At 44.4% G+C, this 22760-nt stretch overlaps 1 protein-coding gene across 1 annotated transcript in view; it reads left to right on the top strand.

Moving 5' to 3' along the window:
• LOC141121577 (uncharacterized) overlaps nucleotides 1-22760 on the top strand; it is a 137870-nt gene that overhangs the window by 45517 nt on the left and 69593 nt on the right. The window contains 2 exon segments of the mRNA XM_073611212.1: nucleotides 9023-10735; nucleotides 11718-11838. Of these exon segments, the coding sequence (XP_073467313.1) occupies nucleotides 9023-10735; nucleotides 11718-11838 (1834 nt within the window).

Here is a 22760-nt window from a genome sequence, read left to right as displayed (position 1 = left end):
TAGGCAAATCCGTTCGTTAGAAAGTCTGCCGCAAGTCCGCCGAAAGTATGCCGGAAGTCTGTCCGACCTTGTGTACGCGGCATTAGAAGCTCAGTAGACCAGGCAACCACCAGCAGTGCCGTACAATCCAGCGGCACCTACACCAAGGGTGCTAGACCCCAGGAAGAAAGGCCTAGTACCAGCACTGGAATAATGCCTATCATCTACTAGGACCCCCAGGTCCTTTTCCATCCTGGATTCCCCCGGAGGTTCTCCCCCCAGTGTATAGATTGCACTAATTTTTGCCACCCAAATGCATTATTTTAAATTTTACTACATTAAACCTCATTTGCCATGTAGTCGCCCACCCCATTAATTTGTTCAGATCTTTTTGCAAGGTTTCCACATCCTGTGGAGAAGTTATTGCCCTGCTTAGCTTAGTATCGTCTGCAAATACAGAGATTGAACTGTTTATCCCATCCTCCAGGTCGTTTATGAAAAATTAAACAGGATTGGTCCCAGCACAGAACCCTGGAGGACCCCACTACCCACCTCTCACCATTCCGAGTACTCCCCATTTATCACCACCCTCTGAACTCACCCTTGTAGCCAGTTTTCAATCCATTTACTCACCCTATGGTCCATGCCAACGGACCTTATTTTGTACAGTAAACGTTTATGGGGAACTGTGTCAAATGCTTTTGCAAAATCCAGATACACCACGTCTACGGGCCTTCCTTTATCTAGATGGCAACTCACCTGCTCATAGAAGGTTAATAGATTGGTTTGGCAAGAATGATTCTTCATGAATCCATGATGATTACTGCTAATGATACCGTTCTCATTACTAAAATCTTGTATATAGTCCCTTATCATCCCCTCCAAGAGTTTACATACTAGTGATGTTAGGCTAACTGGTCTGTAATTCCCAGGGATGTATTTTGGGCTCTTTTTAAATATTGGTGCTATATTGACTTTTCTCCAATCAGCTGGTACCATTCCAGTCAGTAGACTGTCAGTAAAAATTAGCAACAATGGTCTGCCAATTACTTGACTGAGTTCCCTAAGTACCCTTGGGTGCAAGCCATCTGGACCCGGTGATTTATTAATGTTAAGTTTCCCAAGTCTAATTTTAATTCTGTCCTCTGTTAACCATGGAGTGCTTCCTGTGATGTGTCATGAGGATAAACACTGCAGTTTTGGTTACTGAAGCCCCTCGATTCCCTTGTCAAGACTGAGGAGAACTATTCAATACCTTCGCCATCTCCCCATCCTTTGTAACCAGATGTCCTTCCTCATTCTTTATGGGGCCAATATGGTCTGTCTTCCCTTTTTTACTGTTCACATACTTAAAGAATTTTTGGGGATTTTTTTTGTTCTCCCATAATGTTTATGAAATTTATTTTTTTATTTGTTTTTCCTTGAAGATTTACTGCAATACATTGTGGACCGAACACATTTTTTTGCAGAGCATTACATTGCCACCAACCCCAATTCGTCCAATGCATGTATATTTAATTGGCAAAGCCTCACAGTGGAGGAGTTGAAATTGTTTTTGGCTCTTAATATGGGGCTTACAAATAAAAAATGAAGTGCATGCCTATTGGTCCACCCACCCCACCCATCACATGCTGATTTGTTCTGCTGTCATGTCCATGTCACAACATGATCATGCGCTTTTCCATTTGACCATGTATATGCGTACATCATCAATCTTAAGTCAACAGAAAGACCCAACATCTTCCTCAAATTTATTGAGTAAAATTGTCACTGCCCTTATCTACGACCAAGGATCTCATCCACGGGAAGCATTCGCGCTGATTGTGTGAGTCGACTTCATTCACATCATTTTCCAGAAAACATTTCACCCTCAGAATCAGGAAGAAGACGCCAAAAGAAATGCCGTGTATGCAGCAGAGGAGGACTTAGAAGAGACACCACCGGTTATCATTGTCCCCAGTGTTCCACCCAACCGGGCCTATGCATCAGAGCATTATCACACATCCCTAAAATTTTAGTTCCCCTTATTTTTAGCAGCAATTCCTACTACCTGTGGGGATCATTTGCCTGCTGCCTTGACTGACGATGACTCTACCTTCAATGTTAACTGACCTTGGCCTGTTTACCGATGATGCCTCTGCCTGACGTTTTGATTGTTTCTTAACCATGTTTCTACCTTCCACATTAACTGACCTGGTCTGTTTACTGACAATGTTTTTTTGCCTGACACTTGGACTGGTCTTTTGCCCTGCTACTGTAGTTAACTGCCGCTTACTGTAGTTAACACAGAGGTAAGGGGCTTCAGAATAGTGTTCTGAGTAGAGAGAACCAGTTTTTTGTTTTCTCTGGGTTTTGCAATTCGTAGAACTGGGTCTGGAGACCAGAGGCTTTGAAGAGATTTGGGTGGGAAGAAGCCTCTACCTTTGTCCCCATTGCTTCCTTACGAAGGCCCTAAGCTTGATGTTTCTGCCTGCTGCCTGCACCAATACTTCGGCTATGCTGAACATAGCTCTGCTTGTACTGACTATGGACAGTATTCCTGCTGGCTGTCTGGATGATTCCTTTTGCTGCTGCTGACCACACCCCTCTTTTAGATAGAGTTCCTTCTTGCTACCTAGACCAATGCTTTGGCTGTACTGACCATATCACTGCCTGTACTGACTGTGGACAGTATTCCTGCCTGCTGTCTGGATGATTCCTTTTGCTGCTGACCACACCCCTGCCTGTTGCCTGGACCAATGCTTTGGCTGTGCTGACAGTATCTCTGCCTGCTGCCTGTACTGAATATGGACAGTTTTCCTGCCTGCTGCCTGGATGATTCCTTTTGATGACGCTGACAACATCCTTGCTTGCTGCCTGGATAGATGCTCTCCTCTGTGGATCACTGCCTACTAAAACCACAGGTAATCTTTTGTTTACCCTTTGCTCAGCAGAATGTATTTTGGGGAGTAATTGGTATGTACATGCAATGTGTTAGAAATATGATGGCCTTCAAAAGTGTGATAGGTAGTACGGAAATTAGCTGTTTAATTTGAGATCCTATAACACTTAAAGGTTCTCCTTGCATGTTGGGCCTCTCTATGTGGCCAGGCTGTGTAAAAGTATCACACATGTGGTATCACCATACTCAGGAGTTGCAGAATGTATTTTGGGGTGTCAATTTTTCTATGTACATTCTATGTGTTAGAAATCTCTTATAATGGACAACTTTGTGTAGAAAAAAAAAAAAGAAAAACATTTTTTAAAAATTTTCTTTCCACATTTTTTAAAAACCTTGTGTAAAAAAATGACACATTCAAAAGACTCACAATGCCTCATAGAATATACATTGGGGTGTTTGCTTTCCAAACTTGGGTCATTTTGTGGGTAATTCTATCTGGTGTTCCCAGAGCCTTCTAAATTGTTGTAGGTAGTCAGGAAATTAGACAATGTTAATAGTGTAATTTTATGTCCCTAGAACGCCTGAAGGTACTTCTTGGATGTTGGGCCTCTATATGTGTCCAGGCTGTGAAAAAGTCTCACGCATGTGGTATCGTTATACTCGGGAGGAGTAGCAAAAATTAAAAAATTCCTATCAAATACTTACCATAATATTCCTTTCCTGATGGACTCCATGGCAGCATATGTATGGTTTTAGCCCCGCCCCCTCATACCTCATAGGACATTACTCCCATAAATCTTTGCTCTGTGTTCTGTAACTTAGCCTACTCCAGCCAATGGGAGGGAACTCCTGCTGCCATGGAGTCCAATCAGGAAAGCAAAATTACGGTAAGTATTTGATGGGAAATTTTCCATTTACCTGAGAGACTCCATGGCAGCATACGTATGGGAAATAACTAGCCATACACACCTGGGTGGGAAAAATGCTGGACAAAAGAAAAAGGTTTAATTGGCACCGTCAACAGACAGGATATGTAAACCAAAGTTCACAGAAGACAAAGAGGCCAGTTTGACGCAGTAATGCGCCATAAACGTGTTAATTGAAGACCACGAGGCCGCCTTGCAAATCACTTCTTGGGCAATGTGTTGGGAAGCCACTCATGATGTAGAAATGCTTCTGGTCGAATGAGCAGTCACCGCCTCCGAAGCCCTTAGCTTTATAGGCCCACTGAATGGACTGAACAATCCACGCGGCAATGGATCTGGAACAGGCACGCAAACCTTTGTTTTTCCCATGGAAATGAATGAACAGATGGTCAGACTGACAAAAAGGAGCTGTAGCTTCCAAATACTGTCTCAGAGCTTCTCCCACATCTAAAGGATGAACGCTGGAACTTTCAGTGGACCTGAACGTTGGAAGAACAATCTCCTGGTTCTCATGAAAAACAGATGATACCTTTGGGGTTTGAACCCATCAGTGGAATCAATACTACCTGATCAGGGAAGAATGTTAAAAATGTTTCCTTGCATCCCAGAGAGCTAATTTCGGAGACACTTATGACCGATGTGATGGCCACCAAAAAGGCAAATTTTAGGAAAAGCTCCTTGATAGAGAACCATTCTGCGTGTTCTATCCCTCTTCCTGAGAGAAAATCCAGGACAAGCGGAAGATCCCACTTGGGGAATCTTGGTTATCTTTGGGGTCTGAGCCTTATTGCTCCCCTGAAAAACTGACGAGTAAGAGGGTGTCGAGCCCAGGATATGCCAGTGAAGGCAGAAATTGCGGAAACTTGAACCCGCAGGGAGCTGACTGATGAGGAAAGATCCAGGCCTGATTGTAGGAAGCCCAGGATATCCTGTATTGGATTGCTGTAAACTTTGACCAAATCCTTTGGTAAACCTCCACTGGTCCGTCAGGGCATCTACCCCGAAGGCCTGGGGACAACGATACCTCAAGTAGTACTTCTGCAGCTTGAAATTACATGGGGAGGCGAACAGGACTCTGGGGAAATAGACAGCTGTTAAGTTGGATAAGTTCACCTGAGCCTGGGTCATGATAGGCTCTACTTCCTTCAACAGGGAGAGACTGTGGGTACTTCCCTGCCTCTTTATGTATGAGACTGCTGTTGTGTTATCTAATCTTATGAGAACTGAGGCTCCCGCCATTAAGTGGTGAAAGGCTTGCAGAGGGTAGAACGCTGTCTGGAGTTCCAGAACATTCGAGACTATCCCGTGGGACAGAAAACTCCATTTGCCTTAGCCTACTTCTGTTAGGCAGTGAGCGCCCCAGCCCCTGTTGCTGGCTTCTGTTGTGATCGTAATTCAGGAGACGGGTGCAATGGAGTGACAGTTGAGGTTCTTCCGCTGCAGCCACCAAGAGAGGCTCTCCTGCATGGACGAGGTTACCCAGATGAAATGATCTTGGAACCCTGGGTTCCATTGCTGGAGGAAGCCCTTCTGGAAAGGCCACATTTTCCACTGTGCCCATTTCACCATAGGCGTTGTGGCCACCATGGTGCCAATGATCTTCAAGCACAGTGAGGCCTGGAGATGAGAGGAGAACACTGATAGACGTACTTTGTCCCGGATCACTGAGATTTTCTCCAGGGGCAAGGAGATGGTGCTCCTGAGTGTATTGAATTGTGCTCCAAGGAATATCTGGGACTCGAGAAGAGTGGAGATAACCTGAGTTCTGTGAACTAACAGCTGCTCCCTGTCCCGAGATAGAAACAGCAGGTCGTCCAAATAACGATGCAAATGAATACCTCTGACCCTGATCAGAGCCACGACAGCCAATAAGAGTTTTGAAAAGACACAAGGCGATTTCGCAAGCCCGAACGGGAGACAGGTAAACTGAAGGTGGACTTGATCTACAGCAAAGTGAAGAAATCTCTGGAACTCTTCTGCTATTGGGATATGGAAGTAGGTGTCCTTCAGCTCTATGGACACGATCCGGTCGCCTGACTGAACTGCCTGACAGATTGTGAATAGTGTCTCCATTTTGAATTTCTCTTTCTTGATGAAGGAATTCAAGTGGGTCAGATCTATGACTGGTCTCCAGGAGCCGTTCTTCTTCAGAACCATGAAGAGGGGCGAGTAAACACCTTGAAATCTTTTGCCGGTTGGAACTGGTATGGCAGCTTTTTCTCTTTTGAGTGTGGCAAGGATGTGGGTACAAACCGGAGAGCGGATGGGCTGCTGAATGCCGTGAGAGATGAGAGCATGACCCATGCCACCAGGCAAATTATGTCGAGGGAAGCCTTACCCCAGAAAAGCTGACGCCAGCCTCAGCTCATGTACAGCCGAACTCCTGGCCACCTCTTCAGAGACACTTCTCAGGGACGCATCCACATCATCCGTCCATGCCTCCATCGCTTTGGACAAGGCTGCAAGGGCCAGGGATGGTTTGCAGGCCATACCTACTGTTAAGTAAATCCGCTTAAGGTTGGTATTGATTTGCTTCTCCAGGCCATCTTTGAAAGATACTGTATCCTCCAGTAGGAGAATGACGTGTCTCACCAATCTCATTAAGGCTGCGTCAATGAGAGGAGCCGACTCCAGATGTTTCACATTCCACCTGTTGGTCTTCTCTCTTTCTGCAATGGAATGGCAGTGAGAGCTGAGCCCAGATGTGGTTTTGGGCTCTTCTCTGTGGCGCCCAGACCTAGAAGATGATCTATGGCATCTGGAACTGTTGGAGGAATGACGGTGTTGTGACCTAGGATGGTCTTTATTTTCACCTGCCGTGTGTTCAGACCTAGAAGGGCTGAGAGGAAAAGAAAGAGTTAACAGCTCCTGATTGAAGGATTCCCCAAACCAAATATGAAGACAGGAAAACCAATCTTACCTGCAGCGTAAGGGTTGGCCACAGGGGAGGCGGTGACACATCCATGGTTGAACAGCTCAGTAAATGCAAGGAAACCATCTGGGTGTATATGAGAGAGAGCATGATAACAGCCAGCAGCTAAAGAGCCTGCAGCATTAGCACTTACCTCAGCAGCAAGACAGAAGTGCCTGGGGAAACCGCCGCATAAGCCTGAAGTATATCCCAAGGATCAGCTGCTTTGACAGCTGTTTAAATCTGCCACCGTATGATGATGTCACCGCTCCCTGCAGCGCGCATGCGCAACCGCCGCCATCTTGCTGAAACCACGCACACCCAGGCCAAGCCAAGTTTCACTCCTGGCCTGCAACTCTGTAGACGGACCCTGGAAACCACTGAAGCTGCAGATTGTAGCGCAGATGCCTTCCAGCCGCCATGGCCATATCCACTGTAGCCAGAGGACGAGGAAAGACAAACACATAGATACACTGCTGCCATTTTAAGTTTCATACGTTACCACCACGGCACGACCCTGACCAGACCTGGAGCTGCTGCTGTACCCACTGCATGACCAGGGCGTTTACAAGGCCTCCTGCTAATAGCTGGGGCCGCTTGGCCAAGCTATTAGCAGGAATTTGAAGGTTTTACACTATTGGAGCTTCTCATATCTTTACATGCCATACTTGTTCATCCACGAGCAGGGAATGTCATGATGGGATTTGAAATTTATTAGCTCCGTTTGGCGTTCATGGATACCATATTACCACCAACGACTCCAGATTCTGGCCTCATTTGCTATTCTCCGGAGGGCATTTCCTATTTAGGCTTCCCCTGATCCTCTGTAATGGAGGTTCATGGGTTTCTGGTAAGCGGCAACCCTCTATTATTGGTGGCGGACTGAACATCAGTTTTTCTTCACATTATTGAAGACCATATACTTCTTGGATGGACTTTTTTATCACTTCACTAATTAATATTTAGTCCACGGGTGATTGGTCATCCTAGGTTTTTGGATACTTTATCATATGTTTTTATTCATATAATCACTTATTGACTTATCATTACTTCACCTTTGTTTTTTGGTGTTACGTTACTGTTTGACAATTTGTTCACATACCATGTGTGTGTAACCATATGATATCATTATTGTCATTGGGTTAGTGTATGTATATGTAATCATTTATGCAAAGCTTAGCACGATTCTATATTTTTTACATTTTTAGACCTTGTATTTTGTTGTGCAGGAGAATTGCTGCTTTCATCACTTTATTTAATATTTATTAGCACGGTTTGTGTTTATGTACACATTTTTTCTAAACCCTAGCGCAGTTTCTTTCTTTTTTCTTATCAAATGACACACATTATTGGTAATATATAAAGATAAAGGTAATTGGACCTTGACACCCAAGTGCTAGTAAAGAGTGTAAGGAGTCATGGGGATCAGCTAAGTAAACCAAGGTGTCATATGCATAGAGAGAAGTATGCTCCTCTAGCGTAGCGATGGGAAGACCTCTAATAGTGGAGGAGTTATGGATATGAATGGCAAGAGGCTCTGTCGCAAGGGCAAATAAAAGGGGGGACGGGGCACCCCTGTTGAGTGCCTCAATGTATCGGGAAGGCATTAGTAATATGGGAGTTTACTGTAATTCTTTTTACAGGGTTAGTATAGAGGAGACATGTCCAATATGGGGGCCAAAGCCATAAAGTTGCAGTATACAAAAAAGATAGGGCCATTCAACACTATCAAAAGCCTTACAGGTGTCCAAAGAAACAATAACACGAGTAAAGGGCACCTAAAGGTGTGCAAAGCAAATGACTTGTAGATGAAATAATGATCCAACATCACAGCAAACCAGGCCTCTTACCCTTTGGGGTGGACCACTAGATTATAGGTGGTCTAAAGTGCTCAAAAACTCATCAGCAGTAATCCTGTTCACCACGGACCACACAAGCATAAATCAAATCCTTTTATCCCCTCTGAGAGCATCTCTTCTCAGGTTTCAGTGTGTCAGAACAAGAACAGAGACTGCTTCATAGTGTAATATGTCAAAAGCACTTAAGTATTTATTACCCACTTCCTAACCAGGCCATTTTTTGTGACATGGCACTGCATTGCTTTAACTGACAATTGCGCAGTCGTGCAACACAGTACCCAGTGTTACTTGGGTAGCATAAAAAATCTTTTTAGAAAGGTTCAATAACCAGAGCTCATACTCCTCTGCATTTATACAGCCATGCCTCATGTGTGCAAGTCAGGGTTAGCAATATAATCACTTTCCCCTTGCAGCATAGCAGTTTCTAATTTAATCAGTAGTAATAATCATTTTATTTCTATTTTAGTAGATGGACAGGAGATGAGGAAAACCTCAGAGGATTGTCTCGCTTTGTCTCCAGACTGTAAAGTAGAAGATGAGGACATCACACTGTATAGTCAAGAAGAAAACCCGGCTACCTCAAATGTCCATCTGGCACCACACAGTGTAGATGGACCATCGTATTCCTCTTATCTTGAGGAACCTCAGACTGTGAGGGACGGTGCCGTCCTTCCAACAGATAAGAGGTTTCCCTGTACTGAGTGCGGGAGGGGATTCCAATTTAAATCCCAACTTAATTTGCATGAAAGATCTCACACAGGGGAGAAGCCATATTCCTGTCCTGAGTGCGGGAAATGTTTTTCACATAAGTCCCATCTTTACAGACATCAGAGAACTCATATAGAGGAGAAGCCATTTTCCTGCCCCGAGTGCAGGAAATGTTTTGTAAATAAATCAGATCTTGTCACACATCAGAAGTCTCACATGGGGGAGAAGCCGTATTCCTGTTCTGAGTGCTGGAAATCTTTTTTACAAAAATCTGCACTTGTCCTACATCAGAGAACTCACACAGGGGAGAAGCCATTTTCCTGTCCTGAGTGTGGAAAATGTTTTTCAGATAAATCCAGTCTTAATCACCATCGGAAATTGCACACCGGTGAGAAACGTTATTCCTGTAATGAGTGTGGGAAATGTTTTACAAAGAAGTACCATTTGCGTAATCATCAGAGATCACACACAGGTGAGAAGCCGTATTCCTGTTCTGAGTGCTGGAAATCTTTTGTACACAAATTTGAACTTGTCAGACATCAGAGGTCTCACACGGGGGAGAAGCCATTTTCCTGTCCTGAGTGTGGAAAATGTTTTTCAGATAAGTCCAATCTTTCTCATCATCGGAGATTGCACACACCTGAGAAACTTTTTTCTTGTAATGAGTGTGGGAAATGCTTTACACAGAAGTCCAATTTTCATAATCATCAGAGATCACACACAGGTGAAAAGCCGTATTCTTGTTCTGAGTGTGGGAAATGTTTTGCACTAAAATCAGTACTTGTCTCACATCAGAGGTTGCACACAGATGAAAAGCCGTTTTCCTGTCCTGAATGTGGGAAATGTTTTTCACGGAAGACCAATCTTTACAGACATCAGAGATCTCACAAGGGGGAAAAGCCGTATTCCTGTCCTGAGTGCGGAAAATGTTTTTCAGATAAGTCTAGACTTAATCATCATCAAAGATTGCACACAGGTAAAAATCTGTATCCCTGTTCTGAGTGTGGGAAGTGTTTTATACGAAAACCAGAACTTATTATACATCAGCGGTCTCACACGAAGGAAAAGCCGTATTCCTGTCCTGAGTGCGGAAAATGTTTTTCACAGATGTGCCATCTTTCCAGACATAAGAAATCTCACACCGGAGAAAAGCCCTACTCCTGTCCTGAGTGCAAAAAATGTTTTGCAGAAAGGTGCCATCTTCGTAATCATCAGAGATTGCACACAGGTGAGAAGCCGTATTCCTGTTTTGAATGCGGGAAATGTTTTGCTCAACAATCAGTACTTGTCTCACATCAGAGGTCTCACACAGGGGAAAAGCCTTATTCCTGTCTTGAGTGCGGAAAATGTTTTTCACAGAAGTCCCATCTTTCCAAACATCAGAGATCTCATGTGAGGAAGAAGTTACTTTCCTGTACTAAATGAGGGAAATGTTACTCCTGTAAATCAGGGATCCCGCAAAACCCTCGAGGTGTATTAGTGCCTTGAGTGCGGGAAATGTCTTCTATATGAATGTTGCTGGACATCACAGCGCTCATGTGGGGAAGAAGCACACCCTGATATACACCTCAGATATAGTCCATGGCTGATCTTCATCATGTAAGAAACAGTTCATAAGGAGATCAGAGTTCACCAAAAACATGGATAACGTGTTGGCAGTAGCAAAATAAAAATTGAGTCATATTGAGTTAAACAAATGTAACCAGCATTTGCTCAGCTGTGACAAATTTTTGTCATTTTTTAATTTCATACAATGATTTCCTATGATCTTTGGCTCCATCTGTGGCCATAATGCGGTATTGCTTGATTTTTCCTGATGGAGGTTTTTCAGGAAAAATATCTCATTATGACTACGAGATGCAGCTGACCATCATAGAAAAGCACTGTGTTAATTAAATAATGGCTAGAATTCATCACGGCTGGACAATGCTTATCAAATCATCAAAAAAAATTCCATTTATCGCCCCTTTAGTTTACTATGTCAGGTATGGTTTCATACTAATAACTGAGATCATATTCATATGGACAGAACCCTCACTTTACTCCCCCAGCTGTGGATAGTGGCTGTTCTAGTTAACCCTGAACTTGTTTAAGATTGTGGTTCTCAGCTGCAAGGGTGTTAATATGCTTCGTTCCACTTTAAACTGTTCTGGTGCCATATATTTGTTTTTTAGGCTGTTGGGTGGAGATGGTGCCCCAGAAAGATATGCTGGTGGGTCATATGGATCGGTAAACTGAGCAGCTGGAGCTGATGGTGGACACAAGATTGTGGCTTTTTCACAGAGGCTGCTTTGCTCTGATGAATGTAGATGGAGCTGAGTTGATGTGCTTAGTATGTGCCAATTGTAAAAGACCAACAGTGCTGCAGCGTAGGTTCAATGTAGTGAACCTCTAGGGGACTTGCTGCCAAACACCTTGGTGCCTACTACTTATGTTGTGGACTGGCTTACCAGTTACTGCATGGAAGTGGCAGAGCTATTTCAACAAGGTGGAGCACACAATGCAGAAGACAGAAACAGCGGTGGTCCCAGTGTCCTGTACAGCAGAGCATCCAGAAGATGTTCAAGGGGCCAGGTGAGTCTGCTGGGGAGAAGAAGGCGTCAGACCCTGGGTCCCCAAAGTTCACCAAGTAAGTTAGTGATGATGATGTGACTGGGATTTGCCCAAGTAATCCCAAACAGAGTGGTCCTGGGGGGGCAAGAAGGTAAAAGCTACAGGGCCTACCCTGGGTAATGACCTTGAGGAAGCAGGACAGAGAGCAGACAGCCCACCAGTACTTGGTGCTGAGGGGCTGCATCTAAAGCAACTGTACTGCGAATAGGAGGCTGAAGCAATTTCAACCTGCACTCTCGTACAGGCCTTCACTGAGGATGAGGCTTTCTCAGAGTGTCTAAGGAAGGCTGACAATCTTTATATCCCTCTGGGAAAGTGAGACAAGCTACCAAGGCTCTCTAGGCTCCAGAAAATCATGCAAAAATGGGTAGCCCTAGAGTACAAATACGACTACCCCAACGTGCCAGGGAAGATGTACAAGACTGAGGAAAAGGGCTGGTGTAACAAGCAAATCTAAAACTTTTGAGTGTTCTCAAGCCCTACAGAAATTCTAGCCCAACCAAGACCTGGCAAAGATTTCTCGATATCAATAATAGCTGGAGCCTAGGGAGATTTATTTACAAGGACAGGGTGGTTATCCAAAAGGCTAGCCGGAGAACCCAAGATGAGGGCAATTAATATTTGGGGTTCTGATGGACGCATGGTTCAAGTACCTGACCATGAATTTTACAGATGAAGCTGGGTATAACATATTTGACAGTAGCCACCCCACAGCAAGCTGGCCATCCTGCAAAAGAAAGAGATTGAACTGTTGCCCAAGGCACTTGGCTTCCAATTAAGGATGAGCCACATGGTGCTATAACTTGGATTTCGAAGAGGAGTATGTCCCTCAGCTATCCACGGATGAACATTTGTACCTTTTTCAACAGTTGCAGGAAATTTGTATGCTTTTTAGTGACTTCAGTGTGTTGAACTTTGTCTCACAAAACCAGAACCTGCATGTACATAGAAACTCCATGTCATTATTGTTGTGACCTGGCTAACTCCCTAGTTAAGGAATTATTGCTGTTAGGCAGAATGCAAAGTATATTCGTGTTTAGTTAGATAGGATGCATCTCATTACTTCATTCCAGAGACCTGGAAGTTTGACTACAGGGCAAGATAATGGTTTGTGTAGGATTACTTTATTGACATGCATTTTTAGTGAGAGTGCAGGGCTTGTTTCACGGGTCTTATGGTACTATTTAAGTAGGATTACTGATATAGAGATGGAGGGTCATCTTGGCAGGGATCATGCATCCACGGACCCTGTGTTTTTTTTGAACACTTGTTTAATTCTTTATTCATATGAAATGTAATGTAATGCAATTTATTCATATGGAAGGAGTATTCCATTTATAAGGGGCAAAATGGTAAAATCAACAGCTTAATTACTGCTAAGCTGTTGATTTTACCATTTTGCCCCTTGTAAGTGGGATACTCCTTCTGGTCAAGTTATACAGCAATAAACCTCAAAAAGACATCCCCTGGACTGTTTTCTAAAATGGTGTGCCACTGCACTGAATAGGAAATTGAGTGGCCCCTTTGGGCATAAGTGCTACATAGCGGATAAATGTAGCAGATAAATGTATAGATTTCCTACCAATATTACCGAGCTGCAGTTAGGAGGAGCTCTAATGTTTACAGTGTGAGTGCAGGAGAGTGTATCCATCTAATTCACACTAACTCTCTCACTGCCAGAGCTGTTTTTGCAACTTTTTCCATACACATTAAAATGCACATTTTGGGCCTGAGGATTAGTTAAAAACCCCCAAACAAATATTTTCTGACAGCAGAGGCCCTGCAAAAATAAAATGGCAGTAATTTTTAAAGTGTTGTACACAAATTTCACCTTAACATCCACATTTACTTTCTACTTTTTCACCATTTTCTCATCAACATGGGCAAAAGGTGTTTTGCCCGGGGGCAATCCCCATGTTTCATGATATAGTTCAGGAGGAAGGGACTACATGCTGGTCCCCCCCTTTATTTGGTCTACCCGGGTGCCTTTCCAGGGTGAATCCCCTCTGCAAAACACCTTGTTCCCATGTTGATGAGTAGGGCTTCTTTTCCACAAAACTGACGGGTGGTTGTGGGGTTCTGAGGGCAGGGGTCTTATTGGAACCTGGAAGCTCCTTTTAATTATGAGGCCTCCAGATACTGCCTCCTTCGTAAATAAGTAGGAGGTACATAGTACCCAAAGGTATCACTTGCTGAACGACGGCTCCTTGAGCTGTTATCAGATAAACAAAGAAAGAGATGGGATAGTGGTGACTTCATTGCCCAAATATGTTCAGTGGTCCCTAGGGACATGGCTGGGCAAGCGCCCACTGCTTCATTAGAAACCAGTGACCGATAGAACCTTTCTTTATTTTGTAAAAACTGGCTTGGGGAGCCAGTCAGTATGATGAGGCCACAATGTAGTGCATTGGGAACAAGATTAGAGATTTTTGGATAAATTCTTGTGTCTCTTTCGTAGACTTTGGATAGAGGTAACAAGTGCGTAAAAATTAGGCTGTGGGTGTCGGTGGTGCCTGCACACCGTATCCCTATAGAGGTGCTCTTGATGAAAGCAAGAATTTGCCTTGTTGTCAAAAATGTAAATGATATGCACCTGTCAAACTCGTGCAGAAAAATTGGTCCTTGGGTGTTAATAGTGCCCATGAAACCTACACCAAACATTTCTTCCAGATTAAATAAACACCCACAAAGCTAGGCAGCCTTGACATTCTTTCAGAGGTTCCTGATACAGAAAGCACTTAATCAGTGACATTGGCACCAGGGGCTTGATAGCTGCTGCTAATCCAGGACTGATTAATTTTGATAAATGTCAGCTGGTCCATGGAGTCTGTGGACAAACGCGCTCTCTTATTTGTCACAAAACCTCAGATGGCACTGAATACCTTTTCAGAAAGCACACTGGATGCAGGGCAGCCCAGCAACTCAATTGCATACTGGGCAAGTTCTGGCCAGTGGTCTATTCTCATGACCCAGTAACCAGGTGGATCATCACCTGGAAAGCTCCCTATGTCTGTTTTTTGCCCCTAGATAATCTCCCAACATATGATGCAGATGCTGCCAATGGGATGTGGAAGCTGACAGCCCTGGGCGCCGAGGACTAAAAAAATTTGAAATGCGTTACTGAGGCAGCCCCCTTCTCCACTGCTCCTCTCTTGACCAACAGAAGCCTCAAAACTATGTTTTTCATTAGACTGTAACCTACCAGAGTCTGGAAAGGCGTTACATAACTCCTCTTTAAGATGTCCTCATGAGATTTCATCTTTTGCTCCCTCTATGGGGACGGGCTGGGTTCTGAGACATTCCCCTTGTAACGGTGATCAAGGAGGGTTGCCAACCTTCTCCGTGATGCCATGTATATTTGGGTCCTTTCGAAGGCTTTAAAGAATGCAGAGGCATGAGAAGCAGACTCTTCGGGGTCACTGAGGATTACAGTATCTGGAACTGCCTCCTCCCAGCCACGTACTACTCCCAAGAGTTCTGGGGATGGAAAACCATCTGGTAAGGTTTGATGTACGTTTTCCTCTGCTTCATTGCCTCCAAAACTGCCAGAATCCTCCTCCCTCTTCTCTTGTGTGTTCTGTGGCGTAGCAAGAATGGTGTCTGCATAAAGCAGGCCTTGAGAGGAAAGGAAGTCCTCCTCTTCCTCCCGCTGCCCTGCCTCCAGTGCCCAGTCCATAATGCCACACAGAGTCTGCTCCAGCAGGAACACAACAGGGATTGTGTCGCTGATGCATGCATTGTCACGGCTCACATCCTTATCGCCTCATCAAATGGTGATATTAAAGTGCATTCATTAAGGCCATTGGCCTAGGGAAACAAAGCCGAGCTGGCTTGAGCCTGTCCTCATGCCATACTCACACAGGTACTCGTTGACAGCCCTCTGCTGCATGTGCAGCCGCTGCACCATCAAATGCTGCACCGCCAAATTGAGGACATGTGCCAGGCATGGCACATATGTCTACTTTCCCTATCTAATGGCAGACAGGTGGTTTGTGCCATTATCCCACACCACCATTCCTGGCTCCAGCTGCCATGGAGTGAATCACCTCTGGTCCTGCCCCTACAGAGCTGCAAGAATCTCTGCTCTGGTGTAGCTACTGGCCCCTACACAGACCAGCTAAAGCACTGCATGGCACCTTTTAGCCTGACTCATTGAATAGACCCTTGAGCACTTAGGGGGTACTGGTGAATTATAGGACAATTTAGCAGAGGAGGGGGTGGAGCTGACAAATCTTGCATCATCACCGCTAGCTGTATGGAGACGTGACAGCACAACAAGCTGCAGCACTGAGCCCAATACTGCATCCTTCCGAGCAGATATGGGCCGAACACCTCCCTGTTTTGTTTGCAGCAGAACTCCTAAACAGGGAAAATGTTCTAACCCTAATGGTGAACCCCATTGAAGTCTATGGGAGACAAACAGGAAAAATCAAAAGTGCCCATTTTCAAGGCTTATATGCAAGTAATTGGCCATAAAAGGGGTATGAGGATCTGGGTTATGCCCTGGGGGACATGTATCAATTAATATATATTTTTTTCAGGAGCAGTGATTTTAATTATGCCTAAACTGCAACAATAAAAATTCCTTTAAATATAGTGTCTGGGGGTCCCCTTAATGTGCCTGTAAAGTGGAGCATATGTACCATGCATTAAACATTCTACCGCAAAAATGACATTTCTAAAGAAAAAAAAACGAGTCAATCCCCATTTAAAACGACTAGCGGTTACAATTGCCATGCCTGGCTATTAATAAAATTAAGAAAAAAATGGTATGGGCTCCACCCCCACTCCATGTCAGGCCATTTGGGTCTGGTATGGATTTGGAGGGGAACCCCACGCCAAAATGTAAAAGAAAATGGCATGGGGTCCCCCAGTCAGGAAAGGGGGGGCGTGCGAGCCTGAACCATACCAGGCCACATGCCCTAAACATGGGGGGTGGGTTTTTTGGGGTGGCTCGGCCCCCCCACCCAAAGCACCTTGTCAACCGTGGTTGTGGGGGCTGCAGGCAGGGGGCTCATCGGAACCTGGAAGCCCCATCAACATGGGGACAAGCACCCACCTGCCCATGTTGAGGTCATGTGTGGGGCGAACTCCCTGCAAATTTGGGTGTTTGGTGAACGGCCAAACAGGCAAATGGGCTGGGCTGAACAGTTCGCCCATTCCTACTTCTGAGTTGCAAGCAAAGTTACCCAGTGTGCTGTGAACTAAATATAGTGTATCTGTCCATGCTTACTGGACCACGTGTCAGCAGTAATGTGGACCTTGCGGCTGACTGCCTTGTCCAACGATACCACAACATTGCCTTTCACGGGTTGGTACAGAGCTGGAATGGCCTTATGTGAAAACAAAAGCGACTGGGAGCCTGTCATTGTGGCACATTCTGCAAAATCTCTGAAGGTGGCAGAGCTCACCAGATGGAAAGGCAGGAGTTGTAAAGCCAGCAGCTTTGACAAGCTTGAATTTAGATGATGGGCATGTGGGTGACTGTGACTGTATTTTTTGCCTTCTATAGTCTACAGCTGGTGGTGTGCTACTGGCATATGTTGAGAGGTCATGGGGTATAGCGGGGGTAGACTGAAATGGGTGAACATGACCGCCAATTTGTTGTTTACCAGTGTTCTCCCCTTTCTGTAAGCTCATGTTATTCCCTTCCTCAACCAAGAGCTGAATCAAGTAATGGCATCATCAAGGTGCAAGTGGCTGACGCTGTGTTCAAATAACTAAGCTGACCCTTCCAAGCCTGATGCTGGGGCTATGGCTGGAGTAGCTGTGGACAAGAAGGCAGAATAAATCACTATGGCAGCTGCAGTGGACTGCGCACTAGCCTCTGCTTGGGTTATGGAGGATGAGGATGGTTTAATAAGCCAGTCCACCACCTCCCCTGCATGCTGTGGCTGGATAGCAGGGGCAACATCACTTAACAGAGGAAATGCTGCCCTGCCTGAGGACGGACCACGTCCACCTTTACCTGTGGACACAGACACTGCTGGCTCCCTCACAGTGCCAGGGGAATGTCTGTCTCTTTGTTGGCCTCCCAGACATGATGGGGAATTATTAACAAAATGTAATAAAGATGGGGAAACGTGTATGTGGATGCACTTTAATCAATGGAAAGTGGTGTTTGGTGTACTTTAACGTGAGTACTTACTACACAGACACACTCCATTGACACACTACAATATACTGCAGTAAAACTGCACTGACACACTGCAATATATTGCAGTTAACATGCAATAATGCACTGAAATGTACTGCATTTAACCTGCACTAAGGCACTGAAATATACAGCATTAAACGTGCACTAGCACACTGAAATATACTGCGGTAAACCTGCAATAATATACTGCGATAAACATGCAGTAACGCATTGCAATATACTGTGGTAAACCTGCAATAATGCACTGAAATATACTGTGTTAAACTTACAATATACAGTAATGCACTGAAATACACTGCAGGAAACCTGCCCAAAAAAAATATTTGACACTAAATTAAAAATGAACGGTTGCACTACACTCACACTGCCCTATCACTAGATTTGCAGTGACAGTGTCCAATCGTGGCCATGACAGTGCTATGTGCCCTGATTGGGCAAAGCTTTTATTGCTTCAGCCAATTAAGGATTCCATTGCACTATGTGGCGGCGCAGTGCATTGTTGTCATTCAGTGGGCCAAACAAACAGTTGAACGCCCTGATGATTCCAGTGTTCTTCGAAGGGGCGAACAGCCAGTGTTCAGCCCGAACTCATGCTCGGGCCAAACCTTTCGCCCAACACTAGTGACCAATGAGAAAAGGATCCCCTTATATCAGTGGTCATTGTAGTGGTCTCTTACATTAGTGACCAATGAGAGAAGGATCCACTTATATAGGTGGTCAAGTGTAGTGGTCTCTTACATTAATGACCAATGAGAGAAGGATCCCCTGACATCAGTGGTCATTGTAGTGGTCTCTTACATTGGTGACCAATGGGAGAAGGATCCCCTGATATCAGTGGTCATAGATTCTATTCATATATCAATGCTGTCTTATTTGTTTTCCTTACAGCAAGCTAACAAACTAACATCATCACATTGGATATTCCCAGCAGCAAGATCAATTATAAAAGATCTGCGAAAACATCCGTGAGAAGAGCGATGAGAAAGGACAGCAAGGCAAACAATAAAAAAAACTAAATAGTTTGATAAAGACTTTCCTTCACTGGTCTGAAAAAGTCCCTAGACGGGCATAACACTGCCTAAATGCTGATGATGCCTTGGTATGCACATTAAGTGGGATTCCATGCGGCCCTTGGGCTGCACAATAAGTGGTGTCCCATGTGACCCTTGGGCTGCAGGTTGAGCCTGAACCCAGCGTAAAAGTGTTGTCTAGTAATGCAGGGTTGCTCCACTCAAACCATCTCCTCACCAGTTCTGAAGACCAAGTCAGTGATCCTTCATCCAAAATACTACCAAATGACAAAAGGTAGCAGCAGTTCCAGTTTCCAAATTAAACCTGATCCTACTAACTTAAATGCTCAAGAGCAATTAGGAGGACTGTAAATGGTTAACAAATCTGGGAAGCTGCGAGTCCAACCTTTCTCATATTTTTTAGGACCCTGTTGCTTTAGTGAAATATCAGGGGTCTAAACAGACCCGTGATATCTCATTTTTGAGACAGAGAAAGGGACCGAGGACAGATTTATCAGTCCCTTTCTCTGCAGCCTCAGATGCACAGAATGAATGAACAGAAATAACTCTGTACAGAGCTTCTTGTTCATTCCTAAACAGAAGCATACTTTACTATGCCTCAGCTATGAATGGAAAAAAAACATAGTCCGTGATTGGTACTCATCGGTATTCATTAAGATAAATGGTGAATTGCAGATTTATGGGCCCCTTCTCAGCTCTTAAATCTGACAGATCCCCTACAGCAGCTAGCGGGAGGGGGGAACCCAGCAGCGTTCGAGGGGGGTGAGGGAGGCCAAGGAAGCATACAGGGCCCTGGGGCAGCAGGACAGGGATAGGAAGGTGGCAGAAGAGGCTTGTAGAGGAACTGCCCTCCATTTCCCTCTTGCAGCTGCTGTATGTCTGCGGGAGGGAGAGGAGGAGATGTGGGCATTTTGCGGCTACATGTTGGGTTTGGTTCCTCTACATGCCGCCGCCCCCACAGCCCTTGCAATGATGACGCCTGCACATATGCCTCTGAATGTTAGGGTTCCTCCAGAGATGGCTAGGGGTTCCTTCAGCAATGGGTAATTTCTGCCTCATAGACAAGAAACTAGAGATGCACTGTTACCGAGTATTTTCATGAGCACTCATACTCATGAAAATGTTCCTGAAACTGATACTTTGCATCCATACAAAATGAATGATCACAAATCTCACTGCAAAGAATCACATGCAATTTGAACAGGAATGCGGTGTGATTCTTGCCCGAATCACATGTGGTTTCCCCACCACTCCTGTGTAATCCCAGACTGAAATCACTATGTGTTCACACATGAGCAGTGGGGAAACAGCATGTCATTCGGACAGGAATCTCAGCACATTTCTCTTCAAATTGCATGTGATTCTTTGCAGTGCGATTTGCGCCCATTCATTTTGTATGGACGCAAATCAAACCGCAAAGTATCGGTACTCAGTATCGGCGAGAACTTGACCGAAAGTATCAGTACTTGTCGACCAAAAACAGTATTGGTACATCTCTAAAAGGAACCGCAGACAATAATAGTCTTTTTGGTTACCTGTAAGGGGGGCATTCTTCCCACTGACCTCCAATGTAAGGGACATTCATCCCAGTAACCACCAATGTAAGGGACGTTCATCCCAGTGACCACCAATGTAAGGGACGTTCATCCCAGTGACCACCAATATAAGGGACGTTCATCCCAGTGACCATCAATGTCAAGGACGTTTATCCCAGTGACTACCAATGTCAGGAACAATCATCCCAGTGACCATCACCCTTATGCATACCTCCCAACAACATTTTGAGATGGGAATGAGAGACACTTTTTAGCAAAAGTATGTAGGCATAGGCCACCCCCCATCGCCACACCCCCTTAAAGAAGAATTATACAAAAAAATTATGAGTTAAACCCACAAGTGCTTTTTTAACCATTACTATTCCTTTATACTGGCTTTTGGAATTTACAAATGCAGCAATTTAGAAATTGGATGAAAGGTTTATCACTGGGAGGAAAGAGGGACTTTGTTCCGAATCAGGGACAGTCCCTCAAAATCAGGTACAGTTGGGAGCTATGCCCTTATGTACTGTGAGCTGTGGCTATAGTAATTATTAGCAGGGGTTCCCTGAGACCTGGAAAGTTATTTCAAAAGTTCCTATAGGTTGAAAAGGTAACAAAGGCTGTATTAGCCTTATACAGCCAAAATACTCCAAAGGCAACATAAAAGGAGAACATTAAATAAATCATGGAGGACTCACACATGACTCTACACAAATAGCTCAATATAAACATCAGAAGATCATCAATAACAATCTGTCCAATATTTAAATGTAATGCCGGTGTTCCGTCAGATTAGGCAACCCGTCAAAACTTGTAACGAAAGTGGGGTTCCGTCGCCATCCTCTTTGTACACCCCGCACTCAGCCGCAGTAAGCCTGCAGTCTGAAGTCGCCAAGCGAACATCTTTTTACACCCACCGAAGTCTTGTATTTCACACTTATTTTTACCACTAAACTGAGCTTATATCGTGAAATACAGTATTTAGAAGTCCCTGACACTGCTTTGATGTTTAATTTTAAAATCAGTGGTCTTCTGTTAGATTATCAAATGTGTGCGATCAACAGGTTTGCTGCTGCTTTTAAAATTCTACATCAAAACAGTGTCGCACACTTCCAAATACTGTATTTGTTGATATACGCTCAGTTTAGTGGTAAAAATAAGTGTGAAATGCATGACTTCGGTGGGTGTAAAAAGATGTCTGCTTGGCGACTTCAGACTGTAGGCTTAGTGTGGCCGAGTGCGGGGTGTACCAAGATGGCCGTGACATAACATCACTCCTGTTACAAAATCTGACATGATGCCTAATCTGACGGAACACCAGCTGCAGAGCCTTCAAGAAGTCTAATCAGTACAGCACTAAGCAGCAGCAGCAGCACTAAGAATGAGCTCCTGAAACTTCATCACTTTATACCTTGTAATGGGCAAAATTGAAAGACAAAACCAGGAAAATTGAGACTACACACAAGACAGAGATGAACAAGAAGAAATAATGCATCGAAAAAGAGGATATTAAAGAAAAAAGTGCAAAAACAGCAAAAAAAAAGCAAGACCATCTAGCGGACAAATATCCAGCATCAGAGAGCATCCAGGGCTGAAGGACTCAAGCAAACAGTGACACAAGGTAGGAGCATCTTGCTATAACAGCAACAGTAAACACAGAAACATATAGAAAATATTTTTTTACGCAAACTTCTATACTTAAAAATGGAACAGCAGAAAGCAAATACCCCAAACACAGACCCCATTACACTAGCCAAAGCCAGCACGGGGTCTGATGTCTTGGAGATTGTTTACTCAGAGGGAGAAAAGAACAAACAAAGAAAGCCATGGAAAAAGAACTTCTTAAGCAAGAGAAGAGGGCGCTATCATACTGGGATCACCTACAAAACAGCAGTCCCAACTCATACCACCATAAAGCCTTACTGAACAGTAAGGACCAGCCCAAGCCGTGTGGCCTGCAACAACTCATCAACACCTTGTCTATCCCAAACTCTCAACAATGCGACCTGACAAAATCTCAAATAAAAAACATAATCAATGACTCCAAAGAAAAACATGTTGGAGAATGGAGAAATGAGCTAACAAACTCCAAAAAACTAACTGTTTACCAGTCATTGCAGAGAGACTACAAACTGGCCCCGTACCTGGAGGTGCTAC

Source organism: Aquarana catesbeiana, unplaced genomic scaffold (assembly GCF_042186555.1).
Source record: "Aquarana catesbeiana isolate 2022-GZ unplaced genomic scaffold, ASM4218655v1 unanchor225, whole genome shotgun sequence".
NCBI classification, from domain to species: Eukaryota; Metazoa; Chordata; class Amphibia; order Anura; family Ranidae; genus Aquarana; species Aquarana catesbeiana.
The sequence above is the reverse complement of the archived record's forward strand: the minus strand, read 5'-3'. Positions and strand labels throughout refer to the sequence as shown.